We start from the raw sequence: 19,114 nt of genomic DNA, 5'->3' as shown, positions 1-19,114 counted from the left end.
TGATAAGGTTTTATTTTCAGTAGTTTATGTGTATTACTTTTCTCACCTTACTGAATTACCTAGACCTTCCAGAACACTGTAGTTAGTGTCATGCTTGACATCTTGCTGACCTGAATGGGCAGACACATTTAGACATTAAGAACATTGCTGGCTATTGATTGGATATTCTTTACCATGTAAGGGAGATATTGTTTCAGTTATAGTTTACTAGAGGCCCTATGCACAAAAGTCTGCACGGGTAGGGTCCCTAGGCCTGGCCGGCAATGAGGGCCGATCTGTGGGGTGACCAGCAGGGTGATCAGGGGGCCCCTGCTGGCATCCACCTTGGCTGGCCTGGCAACAGCCGCTTGCCGGCCCCGCCCCCTGCTCCTGCTATCAGTCAGGCCCTGTGGGCTGGAAGCAGCTCCTGCATTGAGCATCTTCCCCCTGGTGGTCAGTGCGCATCATAGTGACCAGTCATTCCACTGTTCAGTCGATTTGCATATTAGCCTTTTATTATCCTATCTAATAAAGAGGGAATATGCTAATTGACTGTCTGCCCTCAAAGATGGTGGCTCCCACAGCCAATAAGGAGGGAATATGCTAATTAACGGTCATGCCCTCAAAGATGGCGGTGCCCACAGCCACAAGATGGCAGCGCCCAGTCTCCTCAGCCCCGCCGGGACGCCTGCCTCTGGAGTCTCCCAGTACCCTCAGCCCCTCAGCCCCCAAGGGCCGGCTCAAGGTGCAGACAAGCCTTGGATGGCGGCTGCCCAGGCACCCAGCTGCCCAGGGCCACCCAAGGCTCAGGTAGGCCGAGGCTTGTGATGCTGGTAGTGGCAGCAGCAGAGGTGTGATGGGCCATCACCTTCCCCTGATCGCCAGGTCACCTCCCACCCCGTGGGCTCCCAGACTGTGAGGGGGGGCAGGCCGGGCTAAGGGACCCCCTCCAGTGCATGAGTTTTCATGCACTGGGCCTCTAGTATATTAATATTGAACCAACAGATTCTTCTTTTTGCCTTACTTGGCAAAACGTATCTTTGGTGTTTCTTGCCTTGGGTAACTCTAGTTAACCAGGTATTATGTAATAAATGACATTATTTAAATTGACAAAAGTATTTTGAAATAAAATTTTCAATCTTTTAACAGCAATTTAATATAACATAAATCCTGTGATAATAAAGATTATATTTTTTTTCTCTCTGGCTGAAATAAATAGATTGTATAAATTCTGCCTATTTGTACTTCCTTTTGTCTAGGAATTCTGATCTGAATGGTCCTGGCAGATTGGCTAACAGTTGACACATAATTTCCTTTCTTTTTTTTCCATTGATTTTTAGAGAGAGTGAAAGAGAGGGAGCGAGAGGGAGAGACAGAGAGAGAAAAAACAAAAACATCAATGTGAGACACATTAATGGGTTGCCTCCCGCAAGGCAGGGCAAGGAAGAACCTGTAACCCAGATATATGCCCTTGATCAGGAATTGAACCCTAGACCTTTTGGTATACAAGCCAATGTTCTAACCACTGAGACACACCTGCCAGGGTCATAAAACCCTTTCTGAAGGGACTTTGTTTCAAAGGAGCAAACCCAAACCATTGTTCTCTCTCTTTTTTTTTTAAATATATTTTATTGATTTTTTTACAGAGGAAGAGAGAGGGATAGAGAGCTAGAAACATCGATGAGAGAGAAACATCGATCAGCTGCCTCCTGCACACCCCCCACTGGGGATGTGCCCTCAACCAAGATACATGCCCTTGACCGGAATCGAACCTGGGACCCTTTAGTCCGCAGGCCGACAATCTATCCACTGAGCCAAACCAGTTTCGGCCCATTGTTCTCTTTATTTCTCACCCTAGTTAGATTGCTGAAGATTTTTTTTTTTTTTTTTTTTTTATGATTTTGTCTAGTCTAGCTTTGGTTTCAAAGCAAAGGATCAAAGAAAAGCTTAGGTCCTTTTTCTGGTTAAGTCCTTTCTCTCTCCTCTCCCCTCCATTTCCTACAATAGAGGAATTCACTACTCGAAGTGGGGAACTGCTCCATTTGTGGCCCTAGTGGTGATGGAAACCTTACAGATCTGAATGACTGATCTAAAACAGTGGGAAAGCCCCTCGAGGCCTCTGATGCCTCTGGCTCCTCCTGTGTGGTGCTAGCTGGGCCCTGTGCCTCCATGTACAGAGACTGTGGACTGTCAGCTGTAGGGCCTGTGGCTTCAGCTCCATGTGCAGACTCAGAATTGGGGGAACCTGACTTTCTTGGGAGTACAGGAAGATGGTGTGAAGAGACAAGCACTTACCTGGTCTCCTCAGCTTCTGTTTCTTTAAGGAGTCTGTGTAAAAGAGGAATTTCTATTAGTTGTAAGAACTTGAAATTAAGTTTTTCAAGTAGGGTGACAACAATTTAACATGTATGTCACACTTAACATGTAGTAATTTTGAGCTCATCTCCTTAGAGCATAGAAACTGAGATTAGCCCTGGGTCGTTTTGTTCAGCTTGTTGACTGAAGGGTCCCGGGTTTGATGCCTGTCAAGGAAATGTGCCTCCATTGCAGGCTCGATCCCCAGCCCGTCTTGGGCGCATGTGGGAGGCAACCAGTCAATGCATCTCTCTCACATTGATGTTTCTCTCTGTCTCTCCCCATCCCTTCCACTCTCTCTAAAAATAAGTGGGGAAAAATCCTTGGATGAAGATTAACTAAGAAAAAACAAGAAAGAAACTGAGACTATTTGGGGGGCAGTTGATGGCTGTTACTATATATTGAAAACTTTCCATTTTACAGCAAGTGAACTGAAAAGTCTTTTTGACTTTTCATTATGGCATAAAAAGAAATCTCATCAAGATTTTCAACTTAGAAATCCTTTTTGTTAGTGGCAGGTTTTTTCCATTGCACTACCCCATAGTATTGAGGATGTGGTGGAGATGTAACTCATTTTCATATTTTTCCTGATGTGCCTTGGTTTACCTTGGGTCCTCGTACCTTGAAATGGTGCTGATGGCTGCAGATGATAAACTCGAATTCTACCTGAGAATTTTTCAGAAGGAAACATGCTGAGGCTTCAGTCAGGCTATCAGACATTCAGCCTCCCTCTCATTCCCTGGAACTCCATCCAGAGAAACCCTGACTCTCCAAACCTCTTTGTATGTACACCACATGGAGACACCACTAGACTAATATAATTGGTCTGAGGTTTTTGCCATTTATATACTTAATAATTGTCTGTTTCTTACAGTTTTTCATCTAGTTATGAGGTATAATGTTTAATGTTATTGTCTCTAAAGGTTATATAATAACAGAATCATAATAGAAATGGCTAATATAAAGTACTTCATATAGATGTCTTCACAGAGAGCCTAAACCAGAGTGAATTGGGAACATCTAATTGAATGTAAACAAGAGATCAGCTCAATTAAACAAAATAAGATGGGTAGTATTACCAAAAACAGAATGTATAGTTCTCTTACCAGTTCTTTTCCCTGAGAAGGGAAAGTTTGCTTTTAATGACTCTTGATAATTTAGGGATTATTCATCCAAGAGAAAGTGACCAAGGAAGTAAGAGGCAATGACAAAATAAAAATTACGAATGACCGTAGTCTAAGAAGAATCTTCACCCTCACTGAAATCAGAGGAATGACATTCCAAGATAAAAATCTATGTTAATCTAATAGGTTTAAAAAATTAAGAAGAATACTAATCTCTGGTGTTGGAGAATGCAGGGAAATGGGCATAAGGACTCTAGGGGCGGGAGGGTAACTGGTACAGTCTTGCTCCATGCAATTTGGCACAAGGCACCCAAATGCACGGATCCTTTCATCAGGCATTTATGTACAAAGATGTGTGTGTAAAGTACTTATCAAAGCTTGTATTTTATAATAGGGAAAAAGGCAGGAAATAAAATGTCAATAGCAGCTCAGTTAAAGCAATATCTTTAGCCATTAAAAGTAATGAAGTACTACTATGCTTCTATTTTTATACTTATTGTGAAATAATTAGGTTATAAAAGAGTAGTGTAAAATGTTATATATATGACCTGTATACACTATATTGTGTGTAATATGTAGTATACACACACACACACACACACACACACACACACACACACACATATATATATATCCTATATAATAAAAGCCTAATATGCTAAGTGTCCAGTCATCCAGTTGGCTGTTCAACCAATCAAAGTGTAATATGCTAATGATATGCTAAGGCCACTCAACTGCTTGCTATGACATGCACTGACCACCAGGGGGCAGACACTCCGACCTGTAGGTTAGCTTGCTGCTGGAGTCTGGCTAATCGAGACTGAATGAGATGGGCCAGACATGCCCTGGAGCCCTCCCGTGGTTCCTCCCCAGCTGGCCAACCTGGTGGTCAGTGGCTCAGCCACAAGCCAGGCTGATGGCTGGCGCACACAGTGGCCTGCCTCTGCGGCAGCGCTAAGGATGTCTGACTGACAGCTTAGGCCTGCTACCAGTCAGACATCCTCTGAGGGCTCCCTGACTATGAGAGGGCACAGGCTGGGCTGAGGGAACCCCGCGCCCCCCGAGTGCATGAATTCCGTGCACCAGGCCTTTAGTATGTATATATATATATATATATATATATATATACATATATATATATATATATACACACACACACACACACATATACATGAGCGTGTGTATATGTTCTAATATATTATACCCTAATATAATCTAGGGTGAATGCTCCCTTAGCCATACATACCTCTTTCCCTCTAAGCAAAGGGAAGCACTCACGGGGGGGTGTCCTTCAGCCCAGCCTGCACCCTCTCCAATCTGGGACCCCTCGAAGGATGTCCGACTGCCCGTTTAGGCCCGATCCAAGTAGGACATCCCTCTCACAATCCAGGACTGCTGGCTCCCAACTACTTGCCTGTCTGCCTTCCTGATTGCCCCTAACTGCTTCTGCCTGCCAGCCTGATCACCCCCTAACCACTCCCCTGCCAGCCTGATTGATGCATAACTGCTCCCCTGCCAGCCTGTTTGCCCCTAACTGCCCTCCCCTGCAGGCCTGGTCACCCCTAACTGCCCTCCCTTGCAGGCCTGATCACACCTGACTGCCCTCTCCTGAAGGCCTAGTCCCCCCACAACTGCTCTCCCATGCAGGCCTGGGTCCCCCCAACTGCCCTTCCCTGCAGGCCTGGTCGCCTCCAACTTCCCTCCTCTGCCGGCCTGGTCACACCTAACTGCCCTCCCTGCAGGCTCGATTGCCCCCAACTGCCCTCCCTTGCAGGTCTGGTCCCTCCCAACTGCCCTCCCCTGCTGGCCTGATCTCCCACAACTGCCCTCCCTTGCAGCCTGGTCCCTCCCAACTGCCCTCCCCTGCTGGCCATCTTGTGGCAGCCATCTTGTGTCCACATGAGAGCAGCCATCTTGTGTGTTGGAGTGATGGTCAATTTGCATATTATTCTCTTATTAGATAGGATAGAGGCTGGTGCATGGGTGGGGGCCGGCTGGTTTGCCCTGAAGGATGTCATGGATCAGGGTGGGGGTTCCCTTAGGGCGTGGGGCAGCCTGGGCAAGGGGCCTGTGGTAGTTTTCAGGCTGGCCATGCTCCCCAGTGACCCAGGCAGAGGCCCTGGTATCTGGGATTTATTTATCTTCTATAATTGAAACTTTGTAGCCTTGAGCGGAGGCCAAGGCAGGCCAGGGCTGCGGAAGCTTGGCTTCCTCCATCGCCAGGCAAACCCAAGCCTCCTGCTCTCTACGTGGCCACAGCCATCTTGGTTGGGTTAATTTGCATACTTGCTCCTGATTGGCTGCTGGGTATGGCTTGTGGTTGTAGCAGAGGTACTGTCAATTTGCATATTACTCTTTTATTAGATAGGATGTTTCTTTTTCGTATTTTTTCATTGTTAGAGGGGGTAATGGTAACAGATTACTTTTCTACTTAGGGGGGAAATTAAATGAATTAAAAAATGAAGAGAATCCAACAATGACAGTAAAGGGGTTGCAGGTCTATTCTGAATGTGACACCTGACCACGCCAAGAGTTTTCTGTAACCTAAATACAGGGCTTTGCTTCATGGCTTCACCTAAACATTTAAATAGTGGGGTTGTGAAGTGGAGAATCAAGGGATTTTTGCTTATAGGAATTTACAGAATTTGCCTGATTGTGGTTACATTTTCCAGTTAGCAGTGTGATTTATGGATTTAATAAATGGAAAGTGTTGTTGCTAAGTTAGCATCTGAATTTCTTCCCAGAAGAAATTAAAGTACACAATACAGACCATCCTATTTGGGGTGACTTTTATGTAAGTTGACTTCTCTAAACTGGGCAGAATCCTATATAATAAAGAGGTAATAGGCAAATTAACCTTCACGCCCTTGCACAAGATGGCCGCCCCATGTGGTCAAAGATAGCCGCCACAGATGGCTGGCAGGGGAGGGTAGTTGTGGGTGATCAGGCCAGCAGGGGAGGGCAGTTAGGGACGACCAGGCAAGCAGGGGAGGGCAGTTGGGGGGGACCAGGCCAGCAGGGGTGGGCAGTTGTGGGTGATCAGGCCGGCAGGGGAGGACAGTTGGGGGAAATCGGGCCAGCAGGGAAGCAGTTAGGTGTTGATCAGGCTGGTGGGGGAGTGGTCAGTCTGGAAGGCAGGTGAGCATTTGGGAGCCAGCAGTCCCAGATTGTGAGAGGGATATCCGACTGCCAGTGTAGGCCCGGTCCCTGGGATCAGGCCTACACTGGCAGTTGGACATCCCCTGTGGGGTCCCAGATTGGATAGGGTGCAAGCTGGGCTGAGGGACCCCTCCCTATCTCCCCCCAGTGCACAAATTTCGTGCACCAGACCTCTAGTATTAGACTAGAAAAGAGGAAGCTACTTCTCTTAAAATAATGGGTTTTTGTGGTTGTTGTTATAATTTAATTTTTTAGCTCACAATCAAATAAAGTTGATGTAGTTGTCAGATTCAAAAAATGTTAATTGCATCTCTTCCAAATTTGCTTATTTGCCAAGGGATGTAAGTCATACAGAAGATTAAAGGCAATATGTAATTCTGTGTAGTCTGAGGATACGTAACATGGCCTCTGTGAAGATAAAGAATGTCACAGATCACTCACATGGCACACATTAGCGTTTAGCAGCCTGACTGTCCCATTTCCCAGTCTTGTTTCTCAAATTCATTGGCTCGTTTAGCATGGCATCTACCTGGTTTGCTCTTTTATGTACTCAGTTTTAAAAAATTTTTTGTTGAGGCAGGAATATGCTGTATTATCTTCACTGATTTTTACTTCAGGAATTAAAAGCTATCTAATCTTTATTCCAAAGTAAGACAAAACATTGATCTTTTACTGCAATCAGTATGTCATCTTCCTGGTCTGTATAAGATGGGCTTTTCCATTTTCATTAATATCCGTTCCCTGAAGGAAATGAATTTTAGTAAGAGGAACAGCTCCCAAAAGTGGGAAGAAAACTGGTTTTTAGCATTTCTATACCCACACCAACAATCTAGGGTGAATGCTCCCTTGTCTTTACCTCTTTTCCTCTGAGCAAAGGGAAGCACTCACTAGAAGACCCTGCAGTAAATAAAAGTACAGTGATATGACAAGGGTCACTTAGAATAACTTTCTCTTTGTCAAACAGAACAAGAGCCGCATGTTCCGGGTACAGTTCAGTGGAGAGTCCAAGCAGCAGGCGCTGGAGCACTGCAGCAGCTGTGTGCAGAGCCTGGCCCAGTACATAGCCGTGCAGGTGCCCGACGGGGACCTTCGGGACCCTGGCCTGAGGGCAGGTGGAAGCGGCGGGGAGGGCTGTGTGCCAACCATCCCACGGCAGCTCGGAGTAAGTAGGCCGCTGTTGGCCGTACAGAAACCTGGCAGGTCCTACTCTCTGAGGGCCAGAACTCAACAGTGGAATTTGTCAAATCCATCAGGTGTGCAGGTTTAAAAATATCTAATGTTGAGTGACATTTAAATTGAAGGTTGATTTTCCATTGTAGCTACCTATAATCCTAGCAATTAGACTGGGAGGGGGTCCCAGCTGCATTCTGGGTGTCACTCTGGAACACTGGTAATCAGAGTGTGGTCCACGGATCCCTCCCTGAGACCTTTTCAGGGATCCACAAAGTCCAAGTTACTTTTGTAATAATATTAAGACATTATTTGCCCTTTTCACTTTGTCGGTATTTACGTTAATGGGACAGAAGTATAGTGAGCAAAACTGTGGCCACCTTAGCACAAATGCAGGCAGAGCTACCTATCTGCACCACATTCTCTCCCATCACTGGCAGTGAGAACACACGCAGATGGGTGCATCCTAAAGCACGACACTGCTTCCAGGGACAGCACTTGTGTGACTGTGCAGGGAGTAAACTAGCCCTTCTTAGGGGAACACCATCATTGCTGGGTATTTGGTGGACATTTTCTCCAAAATGAATAGAGTGGGTCTATCATTTCAGGAAAACAACTGATAGTATTTATTAACAATGATAAAATAAGCTTTTCAGGTGAAAATTTGCGTCGTGGATAACTTAGCCATTTGAGCTTCACAGCTCCTAACCCAGAAGACGTTTTTGTTGTTGTCATTAATGGGATTTCTTTTTATAATTGCATGACAAACTACTTCAACATTTGGAAGATCTGTACATTTCAGTGAGCCAATATTTTCCAAATTACCAAATGCATATAGTGCTAAAAAATCACGCATGGGTAAAAAGATTCAAAGTGCAAGATAGATCAGTGGGTTTTAGTATAACAGAACTCATTGCTGTGATTTCAGACTCTATGTTGCAACTAACCTTTAAGAAACTATCACTTGTTTAATTTTAGTGTCATATTAAAGAATGTCCACAATTATCTGAAAAGGCTATTTTAAAACATGTCTGCCTTTTCCATCTACATATCTGTGTGAAACCAGATTTTCTTCATGTACTTCTGCCAAAGACAGATGTGTCAGCAGACTGAAAGCCAGACGTAGGCAGGTCCAGCTGTCTTCCAGAGCTAGACATTAATGAGGCTTGCAAAAATCATTAGTTTTGTTTTAGAAAATAGATTCTTCATTTAAATGTTTTTAATATTAACAAGCAATGCATTCATTATTTTTAAATGAGTTAATCAACATTTAAAATTGTTTTAATTGCTGACATAAACATTAGATGTAACTCAGACAAAAGCTGTTTGAGGGCCTCTGATTTTTAAGTGTGTAAAGAGGTCTTGTGATCAAAAGCTTGTGCATCACTGTTACAGAATTTCTCCCTGGAGAACACAGTTCTAGACGCTGTTGGAATAAGATCTACCTCTATTCTAGGGATTAAATTTCAGTTTCATGCTTGGTTTTCTTCCTTACTTTAAGAAATAATTTTGCAAACATGGCTTTCCGTAACTGTATCCTGTTAGTTCCCCTTGGACTAAAACAATTCATTTCTGGTGGTTTGTCACCAAATCATTCATAATTTATCTAGAGTGAACATTTGTCAGCCTTTTCTTTAAGCACGTGCTGTATGACTTCCTCTCAGATATGTAGTTTACTGAGTCAGATTTTGGTTTTAGAATTCTTTCCCTTCATTTGTTTCTGCATGATCTTTTCTGTGATGTTGTCAATGCTAAAACTGCTTTTCTCACAAACCATGGGTCTAGTTTCAAACATTGTGCCTCATCAGCTCCTGTTGTGTTAAGAATCCCCTCCCTACAAGTGGGATGGAGTGGTTTGTTATAAGGTACTTAATTGCTTATGATCCCCTGCCCTTTAAATAGATTTCCTTTTGTGTGTTTCATTGACCAGTCATTAGATTCAGATTACAGTACCCAGTGCATGGGCTACAACTGGAACCAAATAGGGTTCCAGAATTTGGGAACTAGGTCTGGAATGCCTTATAAAAGTGATGAAGACAAATCAGACTACACAATCCTACCTAATAATAGACAAATATGCAAATTGGCCATGCCTTCGCTATGCCCATGATTGGCCAGGAGGCGCGGCGGGGCGGGACTCGGGGTGACCGGGGTGGCCGATTGGGCCAGCAGGACGCTGAGCCATGGCTGTGTTGCGGCACAGAAGGGGCCTCTGGGGCAGCGAGCTCACGTCCCGCCGCGGACCATCAAAAGCGGGGGAGCTGGGTGCCTGTCCGCACCAGGCACCCAGCTCCACCGCGATCAAAAGCAAAAGCGTGTAGGGGACCCTACACATGCATGACTTAATCATGCACTGGGCCTCTAAATCACAACCTAAACGACCAAATGACCTGTCACCATGAGGGGACCACGCCTGGATCAGGGGCATGGCCGACCTTCAAACTGCTGGTGGCACCTCACCCAGGCTGGCCCAGCACCCCAGAGGGGACCACAGCCACAATCGGGGGCGTGACCGGTCTTCAAACCACAGGTGGCCCCTCGCCCAGGCCAGAGTGGCGCTGGGGACCGGGTGTGTGTGCGGGGCAGTCTTTTAAAAATAAAGAAAGACCTGCTGGCACTCCAAGGTGCCTCCTAGCACTGGCCTCCCCACCCCACACAGAGCCCCAGGTGGAGCAGCTGGGGTGGGTGTGGGCCGAGGCCCCAGGCCCCAGGCCCTGTGGGGGTGGAGAGGTTCGCGCTGCTGCTGGTGTAGCGACCCCAGTTAACTTTGCTGGGGAGTCCAGCTGGCGGTGCTGGCCGGGTTAAGCTCCAGGAAGATGTTTTCTAAGAAGAGTGGGCAAGCCTATTCTCCCAGTAGAGTTCTGATCACTGGGAATGATGTGAAGGGAGGCCTCCAGAAGGCTCACATGTTGTATGACTGAGCAGAGCACTACAACTGCATCTCTGCTCCTCATAAGTCGATGCGGGGCTCAGACCCGAGTGCCTCCCTCTACTGGCTGGCACGCATGCTCCATGCTTGAAAGAGGAGAGGACGCTGTATGTGGCAAGGAGGCTGGTGAGGTTTGCCAGTGAAGACATAGGTCTGGCAGACCCATCTGCATTACCACAAGCAGTGGCCGCCTACCAGGGCTGTCACTTCATAGGCATGCCGGAATGTGAGGTGCTTCTGGCCCAGTGTGTGGTCTATTTTGCCCAAAGTCTATTGAGGTGTACAGCGCCTACCACAACGTCAAAGCCTGCCTGCGGGACCACCAGGGGCCTGTGCCCCCGCCCGCTGCACCTGAGGAACCGCCGACCCGGCTCCTGAAGGACCTGGGCTATGGCAAGGGCTGCAAACACAACCCATGTACAGCGAGCCTGTGGACCAGGAACAGCTGCCCGGAGAACTGAGAGGAGTGGATTTCTTCAAGCAGAGGCGAGGCTGACTCTTTGAGGCTCTGACAGCAGAAGGATGTTACTTTCTATTCTTTTCTCTTCTTCCTTTTTTTAATAGGAATGGCCAGAAAGAGAGTAAATGGATTGTGAAGTTGGTTTCCTGGTAAAAGTTAAAACAGCCCAACTTTTTGTGCCAGAAACTGCAGAGTTTCTTAAGTGGAGGCACAGCCACTTCAGCTCAGTGTGTAATGCTGAATTGTGTTCATTTGCACTCTGCCATGGTTATGTGTATGGAAGTGTCTGGCAGCTTTGTGCAATGAATTAATGTTATAAGGAATTATCTATTTTGTCATAGTATTTAAATCATAATGTCTTTTCAGAATTCAGTTCTGTAGGATTTTTTTTCCCCTTTAAAAATGTATATCCTGGGTAGCTTTAATTGGTAAAAAAAAATGTAATTGTGATTTTTCTTTTTATTTCTTTATTGATTAAGGTATTTATTACTTATGTGTTCTTATTGCCCCATTGCCCCCGCACACCCCCCTCCCACTCATGTCCTCACCCCCCTGTTGTCTGTGTCCATTGGTTGGGCTTATATGCATGCATACAAGTCCTTTGGTTGACCTCTCCCCCTTACCTCTACCCTCCCCTACCTTCCCTCTGAGGTTTGGCAGTCTGATCAATGCTTCCCTGTCTCTGGATCTGTTTTTGTTCATCACTTTATGTTGTTCATTATATTACATAAATGAGTGAGATCAGGTGATATTTATCTTTCTCTGACTGGCTTATTTCACTTAGCATAATGCTCTCCAGTTCCATCCATGCTGTTGCAAATGGTAAGAATTCCTTCTTTTTTTACCTCAGCATAGTATTCCATTGTGTAGATGTACCACAGTTTTCTAATCCACTCTTCTGCTGATGGGCACTTAGGCTGTTTCCAAATCTTAGCTATGGTGAATTGTGCTGCTATGAACATAGGGGTGCATATATTCTTTCTGATTGGTGTTTGTAGTTCCTTGGGATAAGTTCCTAGAAGTGGGATCACTGGGTCAAATGGGAGTTTCATTTTTAGTTTTTTGAGGAAACTCCATACTGTTCTCCACAGTGGCTGCACCAGTCTGTATTCCCACTAGTGGTGCACAAGGGTTCCTTTTTCTCCGCATCCTCGCCAGCACTTGTGATGATAGCCATTCTGACAGATGTGAGATGGTACCGCATTGTCATTTTGATACGCATCTCTCGGATGATTAGTGACTTTGAGCAAGTTTTCATATGTCTCTTGGCCTTTCTTATGTCTTCTTTTGAAAAGTATCTATTTAGGTCCGTTGCCCATTTTTTATCTTCCTTTTGTTAAGTTGTATGAGTTCCCTATAAATTTTGGAGATTAAACCCATATTGGTGATAACATTGGCAAATATGTTCTCCCATGCAGTGGGCTTTCTTATTGTTTTATTGATGGCTTCTTTTGCTGTGCAAAAGCTTTTTATTTTGATGTAGTCCTATTTGTTTATTTTTTCTTTAGTTTCCATTGCCCTAGGAGCTGTATCGGTGAAGAAATTGCTTCAGCATATGCCTGAGATTTTGCTGCCTGTGGATTCCTCTAGTATTTTTATGATTTCCCGTCTTATGTTTAAGTCCTTTATCCATTTTGAGTTTACTTTTGTATATGGTGTAAGTTGGTGGTCTAATTTCATTTTTTTTTCCATGTATCTGTCCAATTTTCCCAACACCATTTATTGAAGAGACTGTCTTGAATCCATTGTACGTTCTTGTTTCCGTTGTCAAATATTAATTGAGCATAGTGGTTTGGGTCAATTTCTGGGTTCTCTATTCTATTCCAATAATCTATATGTCTGTTCTTGTGCCAGTACCAGGCTGTTTTTAGAACAGTGGCTTTGTAATACAGCTTGATATCTGGTATTGAGATCCCACCTACTTTGTTCTTCTTTCTCAGGATTGCTGTAGCTATTCGGGGTCTTTTTTTTTTATTCCAGAAAATTTTTGGAAAGTTTGTTCTAGGTCTGTGAAATATGCCGTTGGTATTTTAATGGGGAGTGCATTGAATCTATAGATTGCTTTCAGTAGTATAGACATTTTAATGATGTTGATTCTACCAATCCATGAACACATTATGTTCTTCCATCTGTTTATGTCTTCCTCTATCTCTTTTTTCAGTGTTCTGTAGTTTTCCGCATACAGGTCTCTCACCTCCTTAGTTAAGTTTATTCCTAGGTATCTTAATTTTTTTGGTGCAGTGGTAAATGGGATTGCTTTTTTAGTCTCTCTTTTTGTAAGTTCACTATTGGTGTATAGAAATGCCATAGAATTATTGGTGTTAATTTTGTATCCTGCTACATTGCTGAATTCATTTATTAAGTCTAATAATTATTTGATGGTGTCTTTAGGGTTTTCTATGTACAGTATCATGTCATTTGCAAATAAGGGCAGTTTTATTTCTTCTTTTCCAATTTGGATGCCTTTTATTTCTTCTTCTTGTCTGATTGCAATGACTAGTACTTCCAGCACTATGTCAAACAGGAGTGCTGAGAGTGGGCATCCCTGTCTTTTTCCTGTTCTTAGGGGAAATGGTTTTAGTTTTTGCCCATTGAGTATGATGTTGGCTGTGGGTTTGTGATATAAGGCTTTTATTATGTTGAGGTATGATCCTTCTATTCCCACCTTGCTGAGAGTTTTTATCAAGAAAGGGTGTTGGATTTTATCAAATGCTTTTTCTGCATCAATTGATATGACTATGTGATTTTTATCTTTCAATTTGTTTATGTGATGTATCACGTGTATTGATTTGCAGATATTGTACCATCCTTGCACTCCTGGGATAAATCCTACTTGGTCATGGTGTATGATCTTTCTGATGTAATGCTAATTATGATTTGCTAGAATTTTGTTGAGGATTTTGGCATCTATGTTCATGAGGGATATTGGCCTGTAATTCTCTTTCATTGTGTTATCTTTATCTGGTTTTGGTATTAGGGTGATGCTGGCTTCATAGAGGGAGCTTGGAAGTGTTCCGTCCTCTTGAATTTTTTTGAATAATCTGAGGAGGATAGGTTTTAGTTCTTCCTTGAATTTTTAGTAAAACTCCCCTGTGAAGCCATCTGGCCCCGAGCTTTTGTTTGCTGGAAGCTTTTTGATGACTGCTTCAATTTCTTCCATAGTTATTGGCCTATTGAGATTTTTAGAATCTTCCTGATTGAGTTTTGGAAGGTTGTATTTTTCTAGGAATATGTCCATTTCCTCCAGGTTGTCTAGATGGTTAGAATAGAGTTGTTCATAATATCTTTTAACAATCCTATGTATATCTGTAGGGTCTGTTGTTATTTCGCCTCTTTCATTTCTGATTTTGTTTATTTGGGTCTTCACTCTTTGCTTCTTGGTGAGCCTGGCTAGAGGGTCATCAATCTTGTTTATCCTTTCAAAGAACCAGCTCTTGGTTTCATTGATCTTTTGTATTGTGTGTGTGTTTTTGTGTTGTGTGTGTGTGTGTGTGTGTGTTTTTTGGTCTCTATGTCATTTATTTCTGCTCTGATCTTTATTATCTCCTTCCTTCTGCTCACTCTGGGCTTTTATTGTTGCTCTCTTTCTAATTCTTTATGTTGTAGAATTAGATGATTTACTACCCTTTTTTCTTATTTTTTTGAGGTAGGCCCGTAGAGCTACAAATTTCCCTCTCAGGACTGTTTTCATTGTGTCCCATAGATTTTGAATTGTTGTGTTTTCATTGTCATTAGTTTCCAGGATTTTTTAAATTTCTTCTTTGATCTCTTTGGTAACCCAATCATTGTTTAGTAGCATGCTATTCAGTTTCCAAGTGTTTGAATTTTTTTTTCCCCTAGATGAGTGAGATCATGTGCTATTTTTATTGTAGTTTATTTCTAATATTATGCCATTGTGGTCTGAGAAAATGCTTGATATGATTTCAGTCTTCTTGAATTTGGAGAGACTTTGCTTGTGACCCAATATGTGGTCTATTTTTGAAAATGTCCCATGTGCACTTGAGAAGAACGTATATTCCGTAGCTTTGGGGTGAAATGTTCTGAAATTGTCAATTAAGTCCATCTGATCTAGTGAGTCATTTAGGATTGCTGTTTCTTTACTGATATTTTGTCTAGAGGATTTATCCAGTGATGTCAGTGGTATATTAAAGTCCTCTACTATGATTGTATTGTTGTCTATCTCTCCCCTGATATCTTCCAGGAGATTTTTTATGTATTTGGGTGCTCCTACATTGGGTGCATATATGTTTATCAGGATTATATCCTCTTGTTGTATCGATTCCTTTAGTATTTTGAAGTGGCCTTCCTTATCTCTTTTATGGCCTTCGCTTTGAGATCTATTTTGTCAGATTTAAGTATTACTACCCCAGCTTTTTTTTTTTTTTTTTTTTTTTTCATTTGCCTGAAAGATATTTTTCCATCCCTTCACTTTCAGTCTGTGTGAGTCCCTTGTTCTGAGGTGGGTCTCTTGTAGAAAGCATATGTATGGGTCATGTTTTTTTTTGTTTTTTTTTTATCCATTCAGCTACTCGATGTCTTTTGATTGGAGCATTTAGTTCATTTACATTTTTTTATTTTTTTTAATTTCTTTATTGATTAAGGTATCACATATTTGTCCTCGTCCCCCCATTCCCATCCCACACCCCTCCCCACACATGCCCCCACCCCCCTGTTGTCCTTAACCGCTGGTTAGGCTCATATACTTGCACACAAGTCCTTTGGTTGATCTCCCCCTTTACCCCCACCCTACCCTACCCTCCCCCCGAGGCCGGACAGTCTGATCCATGCCTCCTTGTTTCTGGGTCTGTTCTTGTTCATTAGTCCACGTTGTTCATTATTTCCCCTAGATGAGTGAGATCATGTGCTATTAGAAATACACTTATAAGAACCGAAAATGAGACAAGCAATAATGGTTATGGTGACAGGCAAATGAATCAGTGTGCATTTTACATTTAAAGTTATTATTGATAGGTACTTGTTTGTAGCCATTTTTATTTTTTGTGTCTGTGTTCCTTCTTACCTTTTTATTTCTTCTTTTTACACCAGTCCCTTTAGCATTTCTTGCATTGCTAGCTTGGTAGTGATAAACTCCTTTAGCCTTTTTTTGTCTCTGAAGCTCCTTATTTCCCCTTCAATTTTGAATGATAGCCTTGCTGGATAGAATATTCTTGGATTCAGTCCCTTGCTTTGCATCATTTTGTAAATTTCCTTTCATTCTTTTATGGCCTGGTGTGTTTCTGTTGAGAAGTCATTTGATAATCTAATGGGAGATTCCTTGTATGTAACTTTCTGTCTCTCTCTTGTAGCCTTTAAGATTCTCTCTTTGTCCTGAACATTTGTCATCATAATTATGATGTGTCTTGGAGTGGGTATTTTTAGGTTCATCTTGTTTGGGACTCTCTGTGCTTGTGTGACTTTTTCTTCCCCACATCAAGGAAGTTTTCTGACATTATTTCTTCAAATAGGTTTTCTAACCCTTGTTCCTCTTCCTGTTGTCTGGCACCCCTGTTATTCATGTGTTGCTTTGTTTTATGTTGTTCCACAGCTCCCTTAGGCTCTCCTTCTGTCTTTTTTTCTCTAATTGCAGTTCAGTTTGGGTGTGTTTTTCATCCCTGTCTTCTAATTCGCTAATTATGTCCTCCACTTCTCCTAGTCTACATTTGAAACTTGCCATGGTGTTTTTTTATTGCAGTTATATAACTCTTTATTTCATCTTGATTCTTACAGAAGTTGTTGATTTTTTCATCCATCTGGTTTATGGACTGTATGACCCTTATTCTGAATTCTTTTTCTGACATGCCTCCATTTCACTTAGCTGCTTTTCTGGCGATTCCTCCTTCTCTTTCCTTTGGGGGTTTCTTTGCCCATTTTTGTTCTCACCAAAGGATCTAGGTGTTGAGTCGTGCAGGGGCTGCTCCTTGGGTGGCAGTGGCTCCTTCAGTGGTGAGGTGGTGGTTGCTCCTTGGGTGGTCATGGCAGCGGCTGCTCCTCTGGTGGGTGCTGTTTGCAGCAGTAGTGGTTCCTCTGGCTGATGGGGGAGGTTGCTCTCACAGCTGCTGCTCCTTGGACGGGGGCGGACTGTCATGGGACTGCTGCTCCTTGTACAGGGGTGGGCTGCTCACATGGCTGCTGCTCCTCGGACAGGGGGTGGGCTGCTTGCGTGACTGCTGCTCCTCGGACAGGAGCGAGCTGCATGTGCGGCTGCTGCTCCTTGGATGGGGGCGGGCTGTGTGGGGCTGCTGATCCTCATACGAGGGCGGGCGGGCTGCTCATGCAGCTACTGCTCCACAGATGAGGGTGGGCTGCTTAAGAGGCTGCTGCTCCTTGGATGGGGAAGAGCTGCTCACGTGGCTCCTCCTCCTGGGATGGGGGCGGGCTGCTCGTGAGGCTGCTGCTCCTCGGATGGGGCGGGCCACTCGCCCGGCTGTTGCTGGTCGGATGGGTGTGGACTGTGTGCAGCTACTGCTCCTTGGGGAGTGGGGGGACAGGCTGCATGGGGCTGCCACTCCTTGGACGTGGGCGGTCTGCTCATGCGGCTGCTGCTCCTCGAATGGGGGTGGGCTTCTCGCAGAGCTGCTGCTCCTCAGACAGGGGCAGGTTGCTCACGTGGCTGCTGCTCCTTGGACAGGTGTAGGGTGCGGGCTGAGTGCCACTGCTGCTCCTCAGTCACGGGCAGGCTGCTGCTCCTTGGGGGGGGAGTGCTGCTCCATGGACGGGGGCAGGCTGTTCGCACCAGGGGCAGGCTGATCACCCAGCTGTTACTCCTCAGACAGGGGTGGGCTGTTCGCATGGTTGCTGCTCCTCAGACAAGAGCGGGCTGCTCACGTGTTTGCTGCTTGCGTGGTCGCAGTGCCCTGGGCTAAAGCATGCCGGTCAGAAGGGAGCGCGCTTCAGAACTCACAGGAGCCTGCGCCCAGGGTGGCTGGAGTCTTGGTGGCCACGGGACCACAGCTGAGGTAGCAGGTCCCTGGTGGGGGTGGCTGTAGAGTCCCAGACATTATCTGAGGGCACCCTGGGTGAGGCTGGGCTCCCAGTCACAGCAGCTCTCCCCTTCAAAAAGGCTAGGCCTCTGAGGAAGAGCTGGCCTCTCCGGGACAGTTTGCAATGGTAGCAGAGGCTGCCGAGTTAGGCAAGCCTGGTTAGCCTGCCCCCGAAGGCCTTGTGGGATCTAACTGTGCCTCACACACACACACACACACACACACACACACATCCTGTAGGGAGTAGCTCTAGGGTCAAGCCTTGGGCTGACCTGTGGCAGGGCCACAAACAAGTCCCAGCCTGGAGGGCAGAGCTCTCCTAGCATAATTAAGCCTGACCTTGTAGCCCTCCCTAATTCCTTCCTAAGTAGCTAATGGGCTGTGGGAGGTGCAGCAAGTGTTGCTAAAACAAGAACATTTGTATACATGTTAATCTACCTTGTTTTAATCAGACTATAAAATAAAGCATCCGTTCCAGGCTGGGTCTTTTGTGTCCTCATCCAGGCACTGGAGATCCACTGAGTTCCAGCTGTATTCTCTTGTCTGTCTTTTCTTCAGTCCTTCACCGCCCATCCTCAGGTTCACCCTTGGCCGTGCTGGTGCAGCACAACACCCAATACAACCACACACTCCTCTTTTGCTCCCTCACTAACTCATGCTCTCTCCTTCTCTGCTGCCTTCTTCCTGCCTCTGTAGTTAGGTCTGGAGTGTTATTGACCCATTCGTGGATGGAGTCTCCTCTCCGGGTGTCTGGTTATGTGGCTTGCTCTCTAGCACATTGGCCAAACAGGATAAAATTCACCTTGGCAAGACACGACACAAAGGGAACAAAACAAATGCACTCATAACACCGATAACCCTACTAAAAGTGACCATCTGAGAAAAGAGAGCACAAATGATATCGAAGAGAGAAAAAATGGTATGAGAGAAAAGAAAAAGAAGAAAAAGGGTAATACAT

General features: G+C 44.7%; 1 protein-coding gene across 3 annotated transcripts in view; it reads left to right on the top strand.

Annotated features, from left to right (window-relative positions):
- Positions 1-19,114, top strand: part of REC114 (REC114 meiotic recombination protein) — a 150,886-nt gene that overhangs the window by 122,430 nt on the left and 9,342 nt on the right. For all 3 annotated transcript variants that reach the window (XM_054716714.1, XM_054716713.1, XM_054716712.1), the window contains one exon: positions 7,582-7,779. In XM_054716714.1, coding sequence (XP_054572689.1) covers positions 7,582-7,779 — 198 coding nt within the window. The remainder of the gene's footprint in view (positions 1-7,581; positions 7,780-19,114) is intronic.

Source organism: Eptesicus fuscus, chromosome 5, assembly GCF_027574615.1.
Source record: "Eptesicus fuscus isolate TK198812 chromosome 5, DD_ASM_mEF_20220401, whole genome shotgun sequence".
Lineage (NCBI taxonomy): Eukaryota > Metazoa > Chordata > Mammalia > Chiroptera > Vespertilionidae > Eptesicus > Eptesicus fuscus.
The sequence above is the reverse complement of the archived record's forward strand: the minus strand, read 5'-3'. Positions and strand labels throughout refer to the sequence as shown.